The sequence below is a fragment of the Lycorma delicatula genome, chromosome 4 (genome assembly GCF_047948215.1).
Source record: "Lycorma delicatula isolate Av1 chromosome 4, ASM4794821v1, whole genome shotgun sequence".
Lineage (NCBI taxonomy): Eukaryota > Metazoa > Arthropoda > Insecta > Hemiptera > Fulgoridae > Lycorma > Lycorma delicatula.
This window is the reverse complement of record NC_134458.1, coordinates 203,474,402-203,495,975: the sequence shown is the minus strand read 5'-3', so window position 1 is coordinate 203,495,975 and position 21,574 is coordinate 203,474,402. Positions and strand designations below refer to the sequence as shown.

Sequence of the window (21,574 nt, the reverse complement as noted above, 5' to 3'; positions counted from 1 at the left end):
TTTGGAGGGAGCCACTTTCCGGATTATTTTGGAGAACAATGAATCGAATATTTTTAAAATTCATGTCTAATGATTTTTAATTCTCTCTTCTGTAGGACTTTTATCCTCGTCAGACAAATCTGACCAAGGCCTCTTCACAGGACTAAGTTTGGTGGGTTTTTCAGATGGACCACCAACCATCATAGTGTTTGTATTTGGAACTGAAATTTTGGTCCCCACGAGTTCTGGCGATAAAATGGACCACTCCAGCAGAGCGCACACGTACTGGAGCTAGAGCTAATACAACTGGGTTCGCCCTGGTGCCCAAAGGACATCGCTCAAGATTCACTATGTAAAGCCATTCACCTATTGGCACGATAGTTCCCAGCTTGGGTTACAGTTGTGTTTCATAAGATGTCACAAAACCACCAAGTGTAAATGTAAGAAAATCAGTGTAGGATGTTGTTGTGTAGTTGCGTTATGTTGTAATTTGTGTAGTGTTCTTGGTGTAGTATATGTGTATAGTGTTCTGCAGCTCAGTGTGTAGTGGAAAGAAGAGCTGTAGAGACTAGGCCTGTGGGGACCCCAACCCCCAGTCTTAAAGAATAAGACTCCCCATCAGGGTTTTCTGAGATATGTGGTTAATTGAAATCCAACCACCAAAGAACAACAGTATCCACAACATAGTATTCAAATTCATATAAAAGTAACTGCCTTTACTAGGATTTGAATATTGAAACTCTCGACTTTGAAATCAGCTGATTTGTGAAGAAGTGTTCACCACTAGACCAACCCGGTGGGTTCAAATGAATGTTGGCAGTAAACTACTGCATCTGTGTTGCAATCAGTTGAGTAGGATTAAGATACAAAATAAGTTCAAGTGTACAAATTAGAAATCAATGAAACATATGGAAAATTTGAGATCAGATTTTTTTATTCTAAGGAAAACATGTTCTGAACATGGAAAACTAAGGAAAACTTTTAGAATTCTGAACATGTTTTCCTTAGAATAAAAAAATCTGATCTCAAATTTTCCATATGTTTCATTGATTTCTAATTTGTACACTTGAACTTATTTTGTATCTTAATCCTACTCAACTGATTGCAACACAGATGCAGTAGTTTACTGCCAACATTCATTTGAACCCACCGGGTTGGTCTAGTGGTGAACACTTCTTCACAAATCAGCTGATTTCAAAGTCGAGAGTTTCAATATTCAAATCCTAGTAAAGGCAGTTACTTTTATATGAATTTGAATACTATGTTGTGGATACTGTTGTTCTTTGGTGGTTGGATTTCAATTAACCACATATCTCAGAAAACCCTGATGGGGAGTCTTATTCTTTAAGACTGGGGGTTGGGGTCCCCACAGGCCTAGTCTCTACAGCTCTTCTTTCCACTACACACTGAGCTGCAGAACACTATACACATATACTACACCAAGAACACTACACAAATTACAACATAACGCAACTACACAACAACATCCTACACTGATTTTCTTACATTTACACTTGGTGGTTTTGTGACATCTTATGAAACACAACTGTAACCCAAGCTGGGAACTATCGTGCCAATAGGTGAATGGCTTTACATAGTGAATCTTGAGCGATGTCCTTTGGGCACCAGGGCGAACCCAGTTGTATTAGCTCTAGCTCCAGTACGTGTGCGCTCTGCTGGAGTGGTCCATTTTATCGCCAGAACTCGTGGGGACCAAAATTTCAGTTCCAAATACAAACACTATGATGGTTGGTGGTCCATCTGAAAAACCCACCAAACTTAGTCCTGTGAAGAGGCCTTGGTCAGATTTGTCTGACGAGGATAAAAGTCCTACAGAAGAGAGAATTAAAAATCATTAGACATGAATTTTAAAAATATTCGATTCATTGTTCTCCAAAAAATTCTAAAAGTTCCTAAACCTGGATGCAAGATAATAAAGCAAAAATCAATAGTCAATGATGTATGAGATCCTAAAACTTAGCCTTTTGAATAGAGCTTTAATTTGGATCTTTAGTCTGAATTTTAACTATAAGTTGTTCATAATGAATTTTAATTCAAAATAAAATGTTTCATCTGTAAAAATAACTATCATAATTTAATTAAAATATATTTTATTAATTTGACACCAATTTAAAATTACTTCTTTTATTAAGTTTTGAATTTTTTTCTAAATATCAAATTTCAAGGTCATGCTGCTTAAAATAGATGAGAATTGCGTGAGAAAACTATCACAGAGTTGAATGATACAGACGAAACTATTCCATTTTCCCAAGTAGTACATTGAGGAAATGTATTCTCTTATATGTGGTGAATGAATGTGAGGGCTCACATTATTATATCACAAATACAAGTATGAAAGCCTCTTGATTACAGAGAAAATAAACTTTTTTATTATTATGGCCTGCACTACAGACCACACTAAGTATCAGTTTATTACTTTTTCAACTTCTTTTCTCTTTCCACTCTTTCCTCATCCTATTAGATTGAACTTTTTTTATTTCACTGACCAGGTGTTCAGTTCTGTCTTCTTTTTCTTTGCGCAGCCTTGTAATCACTCTGGACCATATCCCTGTACTCTTGTCTGTTGTTGATCACTTCTGGTTATATGCTGTCTTTTTATGTCCTTCACTACTGCCTTGTACCAGTTTATTTATATCTTTCATTGTACCATTTCTTTTATGTCTTAAGAATACTGCTTAAGATTCAGTGAAGAGTTATACCAGAAAGTAGAAATTCTCACAACTACCTTTATGAAAAAAAGACTCTGATTCTGTGATCACATCAAGAGAATGCCCACAGAGAGGCTAGTTAAAAGAATCCTAGTATCCTTAGAAAGTAGAAAGAACTGAAGAATAAATGAAGTGGTACAAGGAGGTAGTCAAGGACATGAAAGACACAGCATAAGCATATAACCAGAAGAGATAAAAAACAGACAAGAGTACAGGGGGGTATGGTTCAGAATGGTTCCAACGCTGCCCAAAGAAAAAGTAAACAGAACCGTACACCTGGTCAGAAGAACAAAAAAAGTCCAATCCAAGAGGATGAGGAAAAACTGGAAAGAGAAAAGAGGTTGAAAAAGAATTAAACTGGTAGTTAGTGTGGTCCATAGCACAAGCCATAATAATAAAAAAAAAGAGTTTATTTTCTCTGTAATCAAAAATATTTCATTATTCTTTTCGATTTCATTTCAGGATCTTTCTGAGGGTCTTCCTTTCCTTTATTCCATTCTTCTAGTAGACTTTTATTTTTCAGGGATATGCATTCTACTTCATAAAAGTTTTGTGGTTTGATAACTGTGATATAGTGTTTTCTTTTGGAGTTTATCGAAAATGATCTCTTGCTGTTATGTCATGACATACAGTTGGTATGCCAATTCCATCTTTCTTGCTCTTTTTTTCAGTTATTCTTTCAACAGGCCTATTGGTATAATAAATTTTGTCTAGGTATCAGAATTTATTGACCCTATAGTTCTTTCCATATATAGGATTAAAAAATAAAACTTTCTTAAAATTAAATTCGTGTGTATTACCTTTACTACAAAAAAAAAAAAATACTTATTGGTAATTTTATAATTATAATAATAATAATAATAATAATAATAATTTACCTATGTACAGTAATTACAGTTGATTGCGGTGATGCACAAGCAGATTCCGTTAATCCTAATACAGTCTTTTCATTAGCCACATATTTTCTAAATAACTGAACTCTTTCATCATGTGGAATTACGTGAGGCATTTTTTGTAACAATAACTGTAACATTTTAATTAAAATATCAGAATTAACTGATATTAATTACATGTTGTTATTAATATCAGTTAATACTGATATTTTAATTAAATGTAATTTTTAATTACATGATATTAATATCATGTTATTAATAACATAAAATGAGTAAATAAAAATAAAAAAAAACATACAAAATACAAAAGTTAACAAGAAGGAAGTATACAAATCATAAACATAAAGTTATTTCAAAAAAACTACATTACTTATAGGGTGGCTAAATAAGCACAAATTTGCTGTAAATAAAACATTGAAAAATTAAAATTACACCACTTCACAGCAAAAGAAAAAATTTTTTTTCAATAATTCTATATTATAACTACTTCAAAGAAAAAAATAATTTTTTTGTCTTATTAAATCTTATTCTTTTCTACATTACTGTGGTGAATTGCCATTCATTTAGAGAAAAACTGTAGAAATTATTCTTAAAAAATACCACTTTTCTTTCATTTCCCAACCCAATTTTAAATTAAATATTTCATAATTTAATTATGATCTTCTTTCTTTTAAGTTGTAAACAGTTTTATAATTTTAATAAAACTACAGGATAGAAAAAGTAATTAAAAAAAAGAAAACTTCTATTAAAATGGACAGGAATCTGCATTGTCAGCTTTTAAAATAAATAAGTCAGACAATTGGACAAATGAGTTTTATTTTGTTTTTTACACATGGTGTGAATATATTCTTTTTTTAACATACAGCTGCAATATCCTGTTCACTTTATTAAAATTTTTTATTTTTAATTAATTCCTTTTTTTCATTATGCTTTTAACAGAGATTATAAAACTACTATTACGTACTGTAGTAGCCATGTTAAAACACGATTCAATGTAAACGTTCTAATTTTCTGGGAAAAGAAAAGGCAGTTTTTTTTAATGAGCATATTCTGAATGACCATCAAAAAATACTTTTAAATATTTGAATGACAGATAAAATTATGTTCTCAGATACACTTTTGCACTAATATTTTATATATTCTTAAACAATGAAACAGTTTACTCAGAAAACAAGAAAATCTTGAATATTTTTTGTTCATATTTTTCTGTAATTTCTGTAAATATTTAAAAAAACTGTGATACACAACAATTCTGCCAAAAAAAAAAACAAGATTATTAATGTAGTACAAAACTCAACTTTATCCATCAAGTGGTCATTTTCAAAGACGTGCTTTTACTTTTGTCATGCCACTATAGTTTAAAAGATAAGGAAAATTTTTTAATGTATGTATTCAAGTGATGAACACTTTTCTCATAAAACTTAGAATATATTTACAAAATATTTAATAATAAAATATAACATGTATGAATGCACGTTAGTTTTACATTTTTTTCATAACTACCAGGTGTGTAAATATGAAAACGGAATTTTTATATAGAAAATACACATTTATTATATGAAAATGATAAAAAATATTTTATTTGAAATACTGTCCATCGCTAGCTATACATTTTTCCCATCTCTCTGACAATTTATGAATGCCATGCAAAAAAAAACGATTGCTCTTTTGAGGCAAATCAGTCACTGAGCCATTTTTGTACATTTTCATAAGAAGTGAATCGCTGCTCAGCAAGTGCGTGTCCTATCGATGCAAATAAATAGTAGTCAGATGGAGCCAAGTCTGATGATTAAGCTGCATGCAAAAGTATTTCCCAAATTAACAGCTCAATCGTTTCCTTGACCGGTTTTGCTGTGTGTGATGGTGCATTACCATGAAGCGGAATCACTCTGTGTTGCCTCTTTTGATATTCTGGTTATTTTTCACACAATGCTTGATTCAAATTGATCATTTGTTGTCGGTAGCATTCAATATTAACGGTTTCACCAGGTTTTAGCAGCTCATAATAGATCACACCCTTCTGATCCCACCAAACACAGAGTCTTCGTTCCATAGCAATTTGGCCTTGAAATCAATGTCAATGGTTTGCCTGGAGTTACCCATGAAATTTACGCTTAGGATTCTTGAAATATATCCACCTTTCACAATTTGATGGAGAAACAACTTTCTTTTGTACCTGGCGAGCAGCATTTCGCAAGTGGTTTTTCGGTTTTCTTGCTGTCTTTCATTCAGTTCATGTGGAACCCATTTTCCCATCTTCTGGATCTTTCCCATGGCTTTCAAACATTTGGAGACAGCTTCTCGTATTACATTTAATTGATCCATGAGTTGTGTTTCAGTATCATCCTCATCCAACAATGCTTGCAATTCGCTGTTTTCAAACTTTTTTGGTGGTCTTCCACATTCTTCATTTCTCACGTCAAAATCGCCACTTTTGAATTTTTTAAACCACTCAATGCACTGAGATTTACCAAGAGCATGCTCACCGTAAGCTTCAACAAGCATTCGACGCAATTTTGCAGCAGTTTTCTTTAAATGGTAACAGAAAATCAATGCTGTCTGCAAATTGTAGTTTGTAGGTAACTCTACATGTTCAATACTAATTATGCTGTTGTATGAAACTGGTATTGTTGTGCGTTGAAATCTTTTTCAGCTGTCAAAGAAAGAAAATGGTGCCAATGATACAACTTGACAGTGCATTGACAGCTAGGACCATCTTTGGGCAAATTCCAGTTTCATATTTACACACCTAGTATATGTCTTTGAGTCAACTAGGATTTAATTTCTTTTTTTAAATCTGTTAATTACTATTACACACATACTAACAACTTTGTTGTTTCTATCATATGTTATTTACCTGATTAATATACAAAACCAAAAAGTTACTTTTTATATTAAACTATTATAATCACTAAACTGTGAAGTCATACAACTTCAGAATTGGAAATTTAGAAACATTAAAGATTGATAACTTTGGTAAACATTAAAGAAACTATTACAATTAACAAACAAACATTTAAAAAAAATGTATTTGTTTTTCGTAAGATAAAAATAATTGAAAATAACTAACCTGAGTTGACTTTTTGCCTTTATCAAGAACATTCATAAAAGAGTTAATTCTAATTTCTTTGATAAGCCAATGACCAGGTGGAGTGTAAGAACGACGAGAATCTCTTCTGTACAAAACCATTAACAAAGTATGCAGTGACTGGAAAAAGCTATTACTAGTAATAGTTTTAACATCTGAAATGGTATAAAAAATAAATTAAATCACATAAATCATTAAATGAAATTATTATTCCAAAAATTGAAGGAAAAAATGCTATACACATAATTTTAGATTAGTGACTGTTAAAAGATTATTGAAAGAAACAATCAATGCTAGTTTATGAGGGCTTAACTTCTTGGAAATATGACTCCCAAACTCACTATTAGTTAAATAATTATTAATAGATTTGTATCTAGTTACCTCATCATGCCTCCTTTTGATTTCATCTTATGAATAAAATACATTTTACCATCTATTTAAAACAAACACTTCAGATTTTTTAATGGCAAAAATAAAAATAAAAATTTAACCAACAGACCTTTGTGAAAAACAAATGTATGATTAGACTGATCTGTTCTACACATCAATCACAAATGTCAAGAGATTTCCATTTCTAAATCTCTTTGCATTACCTGTTTTTCTCATCCAAATATTATGAATAATTTAATATTAGTAATTTTAATATTATTTTAAATCTAAAACCTGTTTTCTTTTCAAATGATTCAAGAGAAAAATAATGTTTTTGATAAGCTGGAGATCTGAAAAGTAGTGATTTCACTGGTTTAGATAATTTAAGAAATAAAATTGTATTTAAGTTTGTGATAAAACATTTACTAATTTAATAAATGATATTTGATAGAAATTTTCTTTTTTTTTGGAATAATTTCCCTCTTTTTCTGTTAAGTCTCCAGAACTACTATAAGGTATTACTTCAGAGGATGAATGAGGATGATATATATGAATAAAAATGAAGTGTAGTCTTTTACAGTCTCAGGTCAACTGTTCCTGAGATGTGTGATCAATTGAAACCCAACCGCCATTGAACACTGGTATCCATGACCTAGTATCCAAATCTGTATAAAAGTAACTGCCTTTACTAGGATTTGAACCTTAGAAATCTTGACTTCGAAATCAGTGATGATGAATAATTTCTAAAACAATAAAATGTGTGATAATATGGGAATAACAATCCTTATGGGTGATTTTAATGCACGAATAGGACAAACAAGAACTTATGAAAATGCAATTGGCCCATTGAAGTGAAAAACAAGACAACAGGGGTGACTTGCTAGTGAATTTTGCAGAAGGACAAGGACTCATTTACATCTTAAACTCATTTTACAAGAAAAAGTAGTCGAAAATGGACGTAGAAAAGCCCAGCTGGATATGTGAGTGAAATTGACTAGTTTTTGTACTGATATGTATTGTTTTACTTTTTATGTACAATATTACGTTGATCATTAATTTTAATTAATTAATTTAATTAATATTACGTAGATCATTGAAGAAATCTGCATTAATATGTTGGAAGTTAAAATAAATGAGTAAAATAGGTGAAAATATTTTAATGTTACTTATTTTAAATGTGTGTATTTTATAAGTCTTTTTATTATTTTGCTTTGTTTTTTATTAATACTATATTACTTTTATAGTCATTATTAAATTGTTAGGGATGTAGGATGTAGAGGGTATACTGAAATGAAACGACTAGCACTAGATAGGGAATCTTGGAGAGCTGCATCAAACCAGTCAAATGACTGAAGACAAAAAAAAAGTCATTATTCACATTATTATTGTTTTTCTGTTGACATCACATATTAATAAATTTGTTAATTTTGTAACATTAATAATTATTTCTAATTTTATGTTATTGAATAAATGAATAAGAATAATAAAGAATAAAAACCATTAAAAAATCAAAATGTGTATGCAGAAATGAATTTAAACCTTTTTACATTCATATGAGAAAAAATCTCAACGTGAGAGTTACCTTGTAACTTTACTTAATGTGAGTTACCATGGGTTAAGTGTAAACTTATCTTTATTTGTATATATTCATATTCACAACTATGCAATCTTTGTTAAAATTTTAATTTTTACTTTAACTTAATGTTCTACTAACCTAATCTACTTATCTCTTCAATAAATGAATAATAGTGAATATACAATCCTGAAACTTTCAATTCTAAATATTCAGGGTCTTCGCTTTCACAAGTGACATTTGATTGTTAGGAAAAACTGCAATATCTGTTATATATTTCACAAGAAATTATACTGAAATTTCTGTTATGCATAACTGCATTTTTTTTTAATTTGAAAATATAACAAATTATTAACATGTTATATCCAAGTACTTGTTTTTTGTTTAATTTTTTTAAAAGTAGCTAAAAAAATTAAAATACTTTCAAAATTGTATTTGCAGACGTTCTCCTAAAAGGTTTACAAATATAAATCTAATTTTTGTGTAGTTTTCATATGTACGACAGCTGAACACAGACAGTGAACTGAAGTGAAGTAGTGTTGGCTAGTTTGGCATTGCTTAAACTACCCATATTTAAAGCTTTAGAGAGATTAGTAAAAAAGAACGTTACTGCAGAAGATATATTTAGATCAGGGACAATTATCATCCTGGTATTTCAGATAGCACTCTCACGAGATAATACAACTCTGGTTTGTTAAGTTTACTGAAACTTATAAGAAATTTAATAAAAGTTAGAGAAAAAACATTTATTTATGAATTTGAGAAAATAAAATGAACCACCATCTTACAAGGCACCATTTATTTTAGTATTGAAGTGCATACAGAAAAAGTAGAGATATTTTTGTTCATCTGTTTCATTCAATATAGAAAATATCTTTATATTTTTATAAATAACTTAATCCTTGTTAATTCATACTACAAGAATTTTTTCCACAATATGAAGGAAAAACGTGTCTACATTAGGCACCAGAGGTTAGAATAATTGTTATACAAGGGAAGTTTTTAATTATATAAAACTTTATAAAAACAAAACTTCCTAGTTTTAGTTCTGAAAACACATAAGAATAATGATAGTAATAAAATTTATTTTAAGTACAATTCTCATCATCACAACACAAAGCACTTCATTTATATATACCAACCAATCTCTGCGAAGGAGCAGTAATATCTCTCTACTTTTTATCAGGAGAATCTTGGTTGAATCCCAGTCAGGAATGGAATTTTTTAAATACTACAAAATTCACTATTATCCATCACAGTGACTGTGGGCATCAGCTTATTTTTACTATAATAAATAATTTTTATACAAATAACTATTTTGCATAAAGAATTATTCAGCACTAAAAAGATTCAATTCAAGAATGTAAGCACCAACCATATTTTATCTATATAATTATCCACATACTTACACCTACCATAAATCTATATTATTATCATACTTACCAAACAATCCAGTCAAAATTCCTTTATACAGAAAATAATTTAAAAATGAAGACATAGCCACGTAATCAGTTAAGTTAAATGGTTTTTGCTGTTCATACATTTCAATATCATCAAGAATCCTGTAAAAGAATTAAATAGATAAAAAAATACCAAATAACAAAATCAGTCTAATAAAAACTTTTTACACCAAAAGCTATAATACTTTACCGCAATAGCCACCGTATATATTTTGCAAAATTTCTCAACATGGTTTATATAAATTGATAAAATGTTAATATATTCATAGATACAAAGTAAAATTTTACAGATTATTTTTTACATCTTTAGGCAACTTTCACAAAATAACTGAAAAAAAAAATACTGTTCATAATTTGCTTAACATTTATCGGGTAATATTTCAGAACTATTACTTGGAAAAACTTGATATTATTAAAAATCAATCCGTTATCAATCCGTAAAAAAAATTAAAACTGATCAATAACAGCTTTAAAGCAAATAGATACACAACACATATAGACATGCACGTGTGCACATAAACTCTCTGAAGACTACCCAAGGAGATTCTAGTGATCCAAATTACATTTTTTTTCCTTTTAATTGACCATTTTTTTAAGAAATTTTAGTTGAACCCAGAATGAAGGTACAACATGGAAACACTTAACTTTAGTGCAGTGGGTTATTATAAAACTGTAACACTTAAGTAGGTTAGGGAGTAATATACATGTAGCAATAATTTAATTCCCATTAATAATTTATATTTTTTAACCTTCTGAATGAGGAGATTTTTTTATAAAGAAACAATCCCACAGGCAGAAAATTTTATACATTAGACATAAAAAATATGTGTAATACAAGTCCTTTAATTACATAGATGTTTCCAAAAAAAAAAAAAACAAAAAACAAATCTAAATGATTACATATGATTACAAAATTGAAATTTCAATTTAATACTTTATTATTGCTAAACCTTTAATATTCTGATTGACATGCAATCAATCCTTATAAATTTAATCACTAAATGTATATAACACAACAAAACACTACTGTCATATAGACACTAGTAATGTATACAAACACATTAAGTATTGACAAAGATATATTAACACTTCACAATAAATCATTACAGTGCAGTAAAAACACTTCATACTAATTTACTATACAGATTTATAACCATGTACCATATTAGGAAGATGGTGTTTTTTTTTTAAATGATGATCGCCAATTCCTTTGGCTATCTGTCAAAAAATAAATGACAGCAAGCAAGAAAACTGCAGCTAGCATCATTTAATCTTAGTTACTTACTTCATCAGTTAACTATACCTTTGGGTACTTGGCTATAATCTTTACTTACAACCTTCAGTTTTCTGAGTGCTACACAACGTGATATTCCAAGCATTTGGGAATCATTACATTATAAGGATGTACAGTTTACACTTTTATCCAGAAATCAACATTACTTTTAATTTTTTAAATTTTTTTAAATTTTTTTGTTTGTTTTATATGAAGCAAAGTATGATAATTTGTGTACATGAAAATATTAATAAAATATGGGACAGCACTCTTGATATACTACAAAACAGCTTCAAATAGTTGAAACATTAGTTTTACTAATACTTATAACTACCACTATTAAAATATTAAATATTCCCATCTGTCAGACATTATGCAATACACTAACAGGATGTGATACTTGTATGACAAATGGATGAGTTTAAGTATGAAATAAAAATTATGTCCCAATCCTTTTATAGCAATATATCAAACTGTATTTCCATAATTTGATTTTCAAATGTTTATTCTAGTAATAGTTTATAATATGACTCAAACAGCTTCTTTCTACATAGTCAGAAGTAGGCAATAAAATGTCAGTCCCTGCTGAAGGTCTTAGTAGTGATATAAGATGGACACAGTGTTATCACCTAATATATTAAAAAAAAAGAAAAAATATGACTCGATTATAAGTCTCTATAATACTTTTTCATATTAAAATTAAATAAAACTATACAGATATATAAAATATATTTAGAGATACATACGTAATATAATGAGTCATACAATCCGCAAATAATGTAAGTATACTGAATTCAGGAGTGGTACCTTTTGTATTAACAGCTAATAAATCAAGGAATGACTTGAGACCACAATTAGGACCTAATGAATATAAAAACCTCCATAATTGATATAATATATTATCTTGATAGCAAAGACCTAGAACAGAAAAGATAAAACAATGTACAGAGAGTATGTAGAATAAAAAATTAACTATAGTAATAATAATAAACTATGAATAATAAATTTATTATTATTAAAATAGAAGGAAAAAATTCTTATACTATTGATTAATTTTTTATTTTACTACAAATTGTTTTGTACAAATACTGTTTTGTTTTGTTACAAATTGTTTTATTTAAAAGAGTATATTTTAAGAAATTACTGTTATTTATAAAAAAAACTAATGATGGAGGTAGCTCTCACTGAAGCACATTCCAAATTATAATTAATTAGCAATGAAAAAATAACTTTCATACATTTTATTGTTTAGGAAATTCATTTGAATAATATTAAATAAAAAATAGTGGTATAAATAATAAGATATTCAATTAAATTACAAAAATAGATATATATGTATGTAAAATGATTTACAAACAGTATCCACTTTCCTTCACTGATTATGATCAAATCCAACCCTGATTATTTATTTATGTATACCAGGTTACAGAGTAACAGCACAGTGACATGATGTCAACAGTACTCTGCAGAGATGCCAGGAAATCTATGTGCAATCTGGTGTGTAAATATATTGGTAAATGTGTAGCCTTGAACAGACTCAGGCCGACCACTCCTGAAATGTGTGATTATTTTAAACCTAATCACCAAAGAACACTGGTATCCACAGTCTAGCATTCAAATCCATATAAAAGCAACTGCCTTTACAAGGGCTTGAACCTTACAGCTCTCGACTTTGAAAATTAATTTCACTATTACAACTCACAAATTCAAAGAATGAAATCAGATGATACCATCTGAATTTTATGTTTTTCTGTTGGAATTGTTAATAAATTTCCTCCATAATACACTAAGTAGAACTCACCATACAGTACCAAGTTCCTATCATTTGCCACCTCAAAAATATAATTAATAATGAATAATTTTTATAAACATGACATTATTCTTGTTTAAATAACAGACTTGATCTGTATATTTGCTGCTCTAATCAAAACTTATTGTATTTGATAATAAATAATTCAAAAAAGTTGTCTCATCAACAAGCAAACAATTTAGCACTCATAATGTGATGGAGTATTATTCAACATAAAGAAAGCATCAAGACATTCAAAATTACTTTAACAGTGGAAAATACTGTAAACGCATACACAGTATTTCATTTATGCTGATTTCTTACATGCACATAAGAACAAAATGTAAACAATTTTGTTATATGAGAAAAAACACAAATTACACTAGATTAAGTTCATTTTATAACTGATATGATACAATCTTTATTTTTATAATAAAATTGTCTTTTTTTACTATTGAATAGATAATCAAAAGATGAGCTTACATAAAATACTGACATTCACAAAAGAGACAAAAGAAGATTTATGGGCAGATATGAAATGAACAATCTAATGTAAAATAATATCCCAGCAATATTTATCACAATGCGGAAATGCACCAACTGTCCATCATCCCATCATTTGAAATACATAATTTTAAGGTAGATTACATATTGTTTCAGGCTTTTCATTCACCAGATAAAACAATAAAAATGAGAGGATGCTATCATGAATAATTTATAACAATAAAAAAAACTATGTTTCACAATAACCTGTAAACACATACTTTTATAGCAAAACAAGAACGATTTAAAATCTAGTGTACAAAAACAAGCTCTCATCCAAACTATCAACACTTTTGGTTATATTTTAACAATAAACTATCACAATTTAGTTTCGGTAAATAATTTGACCCGATTACTGTTTTTAATATGACTTATTTTGAGATATTTATAATATTTTATTGATGTTAATAGACAATTAAGTTCCTAGTGATTGATAACAATGCCATATTCTGCAATACATTCAAATTTTGTTACTATTAGCTATCAAGTAAGTTTAAATTTGATAAAATGTTTTATTATATGCTATTTAATAATGGAAAAGATACAATGTTCTTCCATAAAAGAACATCTAGAGATGCTGATCTTTTCTTTGTTACATATGAACATTCTATAAAATGTAACTGAAGTAACCAATGTTCTGTAACCAATGCTAGTTATCTAAACCAGTGTGAAAAATACAAATAATGATTGACAGAATGATTAATTTAAAATAAAATTCATAAAATTCTACAATTAAATGAAATTACAAAATAACAGACAACATACATAAAAATAGCATAAAACTGATAAAAATTAACTTACCAGTAAAAATATCAAGTCTCAATTGTGTTAATGTATGTAATGCAGTCTGATACAAAGTACATATTAGAGCAATTTTTGTACATTCAGGACTACCCAATTTATTTCTGTGTTGCTTGCTTGCATTTTGTCTATTTGTTCTTGCTTCTAATGCTCTTCTAAAACATTAATAAGTTTAGAAAATTAATTAAATTACTGAAAATATGCTTAACCTATACTTTTAATAAAATCAATATCATTAAAAAAAAGGATTTTTTAAATAACTTTATTTTTCACAGGAATAAATAACTTAATAATAATTTTCATCTGAGGAGCCAGTGAACAATATCAAAAAATATTCTGGTATTGACCAACTGGCAAATTTCAAATACCAGACCATTTTTGTGCCAATTCAGTGAATTTAGTTATTCCGGATGGGAAAAATGAGTTATATTTCACTTCTTTGTCCTTGAAATTCTATTACACAGTATCTATTTTTGTTTTATATCCCTTTTTAGTTTCCATTCAAGTGTAAAAATTTATCAATTCTTTGCTTTTATTTTCTTATATGTTGCCTATAAATTTCAAATGATTTTGTAAGTCCTTGATTATATATATACATAGAAATAGGATCATATAATTATTTAAGGAAATTCAAATTAATTAAATTAATACAATTATTGAAAATAAACATTTAAAAAAATAGTTCTCTGATATGTAAGATTTTCAATCCAATAAAAGCAGTACTCCACTCTAAAACATTTAGAGGCTTTGTAACAAAATATTTCAGAGGAGAAGATATAATAAGATATTTTATTAACATATAATAAGATATAAGCTTTTATATCATAATAAAAGCTTTTCACAATTCAAAACTGTGAAAAGCTAGACAATATTCTATTATATGATCTATTAATAAGAGCATTATGATTGTTAGTATCATAGATAACATCCAAACATAATTTTTTCCTGATGATTAGAGCAAAGCAGGTTATCCCCGTTAACAATTAAAGCTGCATAAACAACCAACTCCAAAAGGTATTGAGAATTCAACAAAATAAAGTCGACAACTATGGGTTGTTTCTGATGCATGGCTTATGCAAACTTAATTTAAAATATTTATAATTTTACTTAAATATAATATTTTTTTGTTTACTTAATTCAATGATTCTAACTAAAGTGCACGCACATACCATATTTAATTTGCATGGGTGTGGCGTTACTAGCGCCGACAGTTGGCACTAACTAAACTAATGTAATTTCACAACTTATATAAAGTAAATTTCACTTGTATGGTCGGCAGACAAGTTTGAGACCCAGCCAGACAGTTACTTTTTTACACTTTAAATATTATTTATTTATTTAATTCTACTGCACACCTGTGACATTACAGCATAGCCGTAGTTTAGAGCATTTTTTGGGGTGGGGGTGTGATTTTGCAAAAATTTTTTTTGCAAATATTGTTATTTTTTAATCGTTAACAAATGTGCCTAAGAAAAATATGACTTTAATTAGACAAAATCTTGAGATATTGATGATGACCTTGCTCACAGCCTCATCCCCTTGACCTTTTAAGTTGAAAATTTAATGGCATCAATGCCCTTGTAAAATGGAATGCCCATATGTAGAAGTAATATAAGTTTGGTCAAAATTGGTCCAGTAGTTCTGGAGGTATAAGATGATTTAGAGGTCGACTTTGAACAAATGTACATACGAACATTAACATCCAGAAAATTTCCATCTGGTCTTTTGTGTCCTTAGATGTCAAAACTTCAAGATCCGGTGAAAACCGCATATACCCAAATCAGACCGATTACAATTTTCCCTTCTAGAGCCACAGTTCTGCTATAGCACTACACAGAAAAGTAAATATCTGCTTTTGATTTTCTTATAAAAGAAAACCTTTTTTTCTGAAAGTTTCATATAAGAATTTACAAATACAATACACAATAATACAGTCAACTTCAAGAAAAATATTTGGCACCCTTGAAACAAGCAGAAATCCACCACTGCATCTATGTTGGAATATTCTGGAACCTAGACAGAAACATAAGAATTCTAGTTTGCATATCTACATCAATATAAAAGCTTATGAGAATTTAATTTGTCTTACAAGGGAGTTCTCACAAAAATCTCCTGCAATAGGGAGAAAAGATGAATGAAGATTAGATGTTGGTAGTCAATTACTGTTTTCTCATGTCCAGATCCAATATAGTTAGAAGGAATTAAAAGGACACCACATTGAAAAGGTAGTCCACTCGCATAGTGACACCTAGCTTTTCTAGCATAGTGCTGATAGTCACATGAAGATTCTTTACCTACTCAGAACACACAATTATGCCTGTTAATATTCATAGCAATTAAACCTATTATACTTCATCTGACAAGATGAACCTAAGAAATGTCTGGTTGGTGAGAAATATTGGTTTGCATTACTTCACAAAATTACAACCAAGTGTTAACGTCATTCTTCATAATGTCATTCAAGAGTTTTATACTCGACAAATCTAAATATATGTGCTTATTCTTAGAAAGAATGTAAGCAGTATAACTACTTAGCTATACTGAGGTGCAAGTTGTATAGGTTTTTCAGATTGTTCATAAATGTCAGGATAACTCTCATCCCATTCTCTTCTTTAAAAGATACCCAAATCATTTTATACTTCATTTGGAAGTACATACCTAAGTATAAAATATTTGACCTGAAAAAACACAATGTACTGTAATAAGTAAAAGCTATCAAAAGCTATTAAATAACCTGCAAACATGAATATAGTTTCTTCAGTATTTTGAATCTATTTCCAGTGGTTCATAAATTTCTTACAACAAATAATTACATTACTATTGCCCAACCCACAAGTCAACAAAACAATCTTCTCAGATCAAAGCCTCTGGTAATTCTATAAGCTGTCACATCATACCATTGCAATAACAATGATAATAATAATAATAACGAAAAAAGTAAATAAATATTTTCTTACTTGATAATATTTGTTGTAGGTGGAGGAGGTGGCAGAGCTAGAGGTATATTCTCAATACCAATGCCCTCTGGATCTAAAGCTTCAATTAATGCACTACCTAATAAATTTGACACTATTGGTTGACTCCATAGTAAAAATAATTGTTGTTTAACATATGGTATAGATTCTTGTAAACCAGAATCCATCCCCTGACTAAACCATCCTAATACTGGATGCCAATGTGTTAAATTTGATTGTTTTGTAACAACGTAATGTTGACAACTATCCATTAATTTTGTAATAACAAACTGAAACAATTTAAAGTGTAACTAAAAAATGAACACAGTACTGCAATATATCAATAAAATACAAATACAGTATATATAAAATATAAACTACAAATACAGAAATAAAAACTGAAAATATAAAATATAATGTAAATAAATAACTACACATAAGGCGTGTTTTTAAAGTAAGGTCTGTTTTGAAATAAAAACTGAAAAATATGAACTATTACATATACATAATAACTATTTATTTACTACTTTTCCAAATACATTGGGTGGGTAATTGAAAATTTTCCAATGAAATTTTTCCAATTGAATCGTTTAATTTGCTATTGTGTGGTCGGGCACTGTCATGCAAAAACAAAATCCCAGGCATAGCAGTCCACATAGTTGTTTTTATACATCTTATAAGACTTTTAATGTTTAGTAGTATATACAAGGTCTGTTTAGAAAATAACCAAGCATTTTTAATTATTTGCCAACGGAGATATTTAGTAACGTGTGGTTGGCAGCACTCTGTTCTCCATAACCTCCTCTGTAAGCACATGTTCTTGGATTGTTATCTCATTTAGTTTTCACGTTACTGTTATTTGAGTGTAATGTATTTAAGTGCAAGTAGTGATTTTCGTAAGTACAATTTTCATTAGCAACAACACAACATAAAATTTTGCGTGAAATTGGAAAAACTTTCAGAGAAACATTTCAACTCTTGAACAAGCTTATAGAGATGATGCTCTGGGTCGTACACAATGTTATGAATGGTTTTCACGATTTAAAAGTGTTGTCAGTCAATTGAAGATGACCCTCGACCAGGAAGGCCATCAACTTCAATTGATGACATCCACATTCAGAAAATTAACGATCTGGTGCGTGCAAATCGCCGACTGACTGTCAGAGAACTTGCAGAAGAGGTTAGCATCTTGACTGGATCATACCATAACATTTTGACCGAAAAATTGAACATGCAAAGAGTTGCAGCAAAGTATGACCGAACAGCACAAAGAACATCAAGTGCATGTTTGTCAGCAATTTCTTGAACAAGCCAACGACGATGAAACATTCATGCAAAGGATCATAACAGAAGACAAAATCTGGGTTTATGGCTACGACCCACCGAGAAAAGTTCAATCACAATGGCAAAGGATCTTCACCTTTGCCAATTGAAATTTGCGATCAGAAGTCTCGATCCAATGTCAAAGTGATGTTCTCTGTTTTTTCAATTTCAATAGAATTGTGCATTTTGAATTTTTGCCTCAAGGTAAAACAGTGAATCATGTGTACTGTCAAGGCATTACAATGATTACATGAAAAAATTCACAAAAAGAGACCTCAGTTATGGCAAGGTCTGATGGTTCTTTCACCTCAACAATGTGCCTGCACACTCAGCTCTGTCAATTTTTAAGTTTAGTGCCAAAAATTAGATGAATTTCCTCCCTCAGCCTCCCTACTTGCCAGGTGGGGTTCCTTGCGATTTTTTCTTATTTTCAAAATTAAAATCGGTGATGAAAGGACGCTGTTTGAGATCATTGATGACATTAAAGCAAATTTGTCACAGACCTTAAACGCCATTTCAAATGAAGCTATCCAGAACTGCTTCACAGAATAAAAGTATGAACACAACTGAAATGGGAAAAGTATGTGAATAGGGGAGGGGAGTACTGTGAAGGGGACAAGGACCAATAATCAGTAAAATTAATAATAAAGATTAAAAAATAAAGTTCAGTTATCTTCTGAACAGACCTAGTATTGGCATTCACAGTAGCTCTGTGATTACTAAATTTGACAAGCAAAATCCACTTTTTATCTCAAAAACAATACCCATAAGCTTCTTTATTGAACATTCTTGTTTGAACTTCTTTGGTTTAAAGATGTTGACTGTGCCATCAAACTGAGTGCTGCTTTGTCTCAACGTCAGAATAAGTAATCCAATGTTATCAAACAGTTCATCATCTTCATTATTATAACACCGCAAAAATTCATCCACTGCAGCAAGATATGAAAAAATACATCCTTCCTTGTGCTTGCTTATGAACATCTACAGCATCCATCCAGCACACAATTTTTTATACCCCAATTTTTCAGTCACAACTTCATAAATCAAAGATCATGAAATACTGAAAACAATTGTGACATGGTAAAGTACTGGTTTTCTTGAATGTTTTTCATCAACTTTTTCCAATCAATCATCCATTACCATCGACGGCCAGCTGCTATGTTCTTCATCATGAACATTTGTTCACTATTCTTTTTAAATTAATGGCACTACTGTCTTACTTTAGCATCACTCATATTATTTGGCTCATAAACATCACAAATTTACCTTTGAATCATCATTGCAGAACTGTTTTTTACCATCAAAAATCAGATTACTTTTGTCTTCACATTTGGTGGGATCACAAATTGTAGCACTCATGAATGGATGAATATAAACAACTAACAACAAAATTATTAAACTATTATTGCTAACAACTTGCTATTGCTTGAAATAACTGAGCTATGCAAACACCATCTGTTTATATCGCATATATAGGCAGCAAATTCAAAACTGTCCTTACTTTAAAAACACACCTTGTAGTCATTAAAAAAATATATTTATTTGTAAAGTAAATAGAAATAAAAATTAAAGCAATGGTAAATACCTACAAAAAAAGTCTTAGGTTTTATTAATATTCTGAAAGTATCTAAGAATGATTTGGAAAAGGTTCTGAATGTAATTAGTTATGTTGATATGAAAGAAATCAATTAGATAAGAAGATAAAGAAAAATAAAACAGAAACAACAGTAGAAAAAATTAATCTAACTGAAGAAACAAGCCAGTGGTACAAATATTTAAGCAGCAGATCAAAGTACATCATTAATCTCAGGTATTTGATAATTCTGAATTTAAGAAATATACCGTGAAAAAAACAGAAAAGAAATTATGAAGTACAATAGCAAAAAGCTAACAAAACAGTATTTCTAAAAAGAAAAAAATAAAGACAAAACATAAGTTTTATAAAAATTCTCAATTTGTAATCCAATTACTTCTTTTTATCCATACCAGGTGGAGAATAATGTGTTTGTTTGCCATATTTGTTAGTGTCCCTATAACTTCAGAACCTACACTGATTTCCATCAAACAATTATTTGTACTCACTCATACATGTTAATGGGTGTAATATAGATTTGAACAAAATGAAGTTGTGAACAATAGGTAACACTTTCTTTAATTTAAAAAATCAAAATTCATATATCAGCATTATGAAATCTGAATTGAAATTTTACAAAAAAAAAAAAAAAATGGATCACTTTCTAAATAATGGAAATAAGCTTCCATAATTTATCACATCATTTATCACACATCTCCTCCTTCAATGGTCTTACAGATGGTAATGTTTCTCAATTTTTTAACTCCATTTGTATTGTGCATGAGTAAGAAAATGTTTAATTTTCAACTGTATCAGAAAATAAATATTGAATATTTTTTCAGGATGTCTATTATTTAATTTTTTGAGAAGCTTAGATTTAATATACTCTCACACTATCTAGACATTACTGTAACCAAAATGTTCTGCAAGACTTTACACAAAAATTAAAATACTTACATTGAATGTTGGAAAGCACAGTTCTTTCAATACAGTATCTCTTTGGCAATATGAAAGATGTAATAGATTTCCTAATAAACATAATGCGTAATTGCCTTCTAATGTATTAAATACAATTCTCATATCTTGTTGTACGCTTAATAACTCAAGACTATGCTTTAATACATCATTTGTTTCTAATATAGTAATGCACTGAAAAAAAGAGGCAAAACAGACAAAAATTATACATGATTTATATCTAAATTCACTATGAAATGTTTTAATTAAAAT

At 29.4% G+C, this 21,574-nt stretch overlaps 1 protein-coding gene across 4 annotated transcripts in view; it reads right to left on the bottom strand.

Annotated features, from left to right (window-relative positions):
• The window catches only part of LOC142324227 (ubiquitin-protein ligase E3B), a 90,349-nt gene that overhangs the window by 33,793 nt on the left and 34,982 nt on the right, over positions 1-21,574 (bottom strand). For all 4 annotated transcript variants that reach the window (XM_075365055.1, XM_075365054.1, XM_075365057.1 and 1 more), the window contains exons 6-12: positions 21,305-21,496; positions 17,455-17,741; positions 14,498-14,652; positions 12,111-12,282; positions 10,075-10,193; positions 6,672-6,844; positions 3,587-3,732 (exon numbers count right to left, since the gene is read on the bottom strand). In XM_075365055.1, coding sequence (XP_075221170.1) covers positions 3,587-3,732; positions 6,672-6,844; positions 10,075-10,193; positions 12,111-12,282; positions 14,498-14,652; positions 17,455-17,741; positions 21,305-21,496 — 1,244 coding nt within the window. The remainder of the gene's footprint in view (positions 1-3,586; positions 3,733-6,671; positions 6,845-10,074; positions 10,194-12,110; positions 12,283-14,497; positions 14,653-17,454; positions 17,742-21,304; positions 21,497-21,574) is intronic.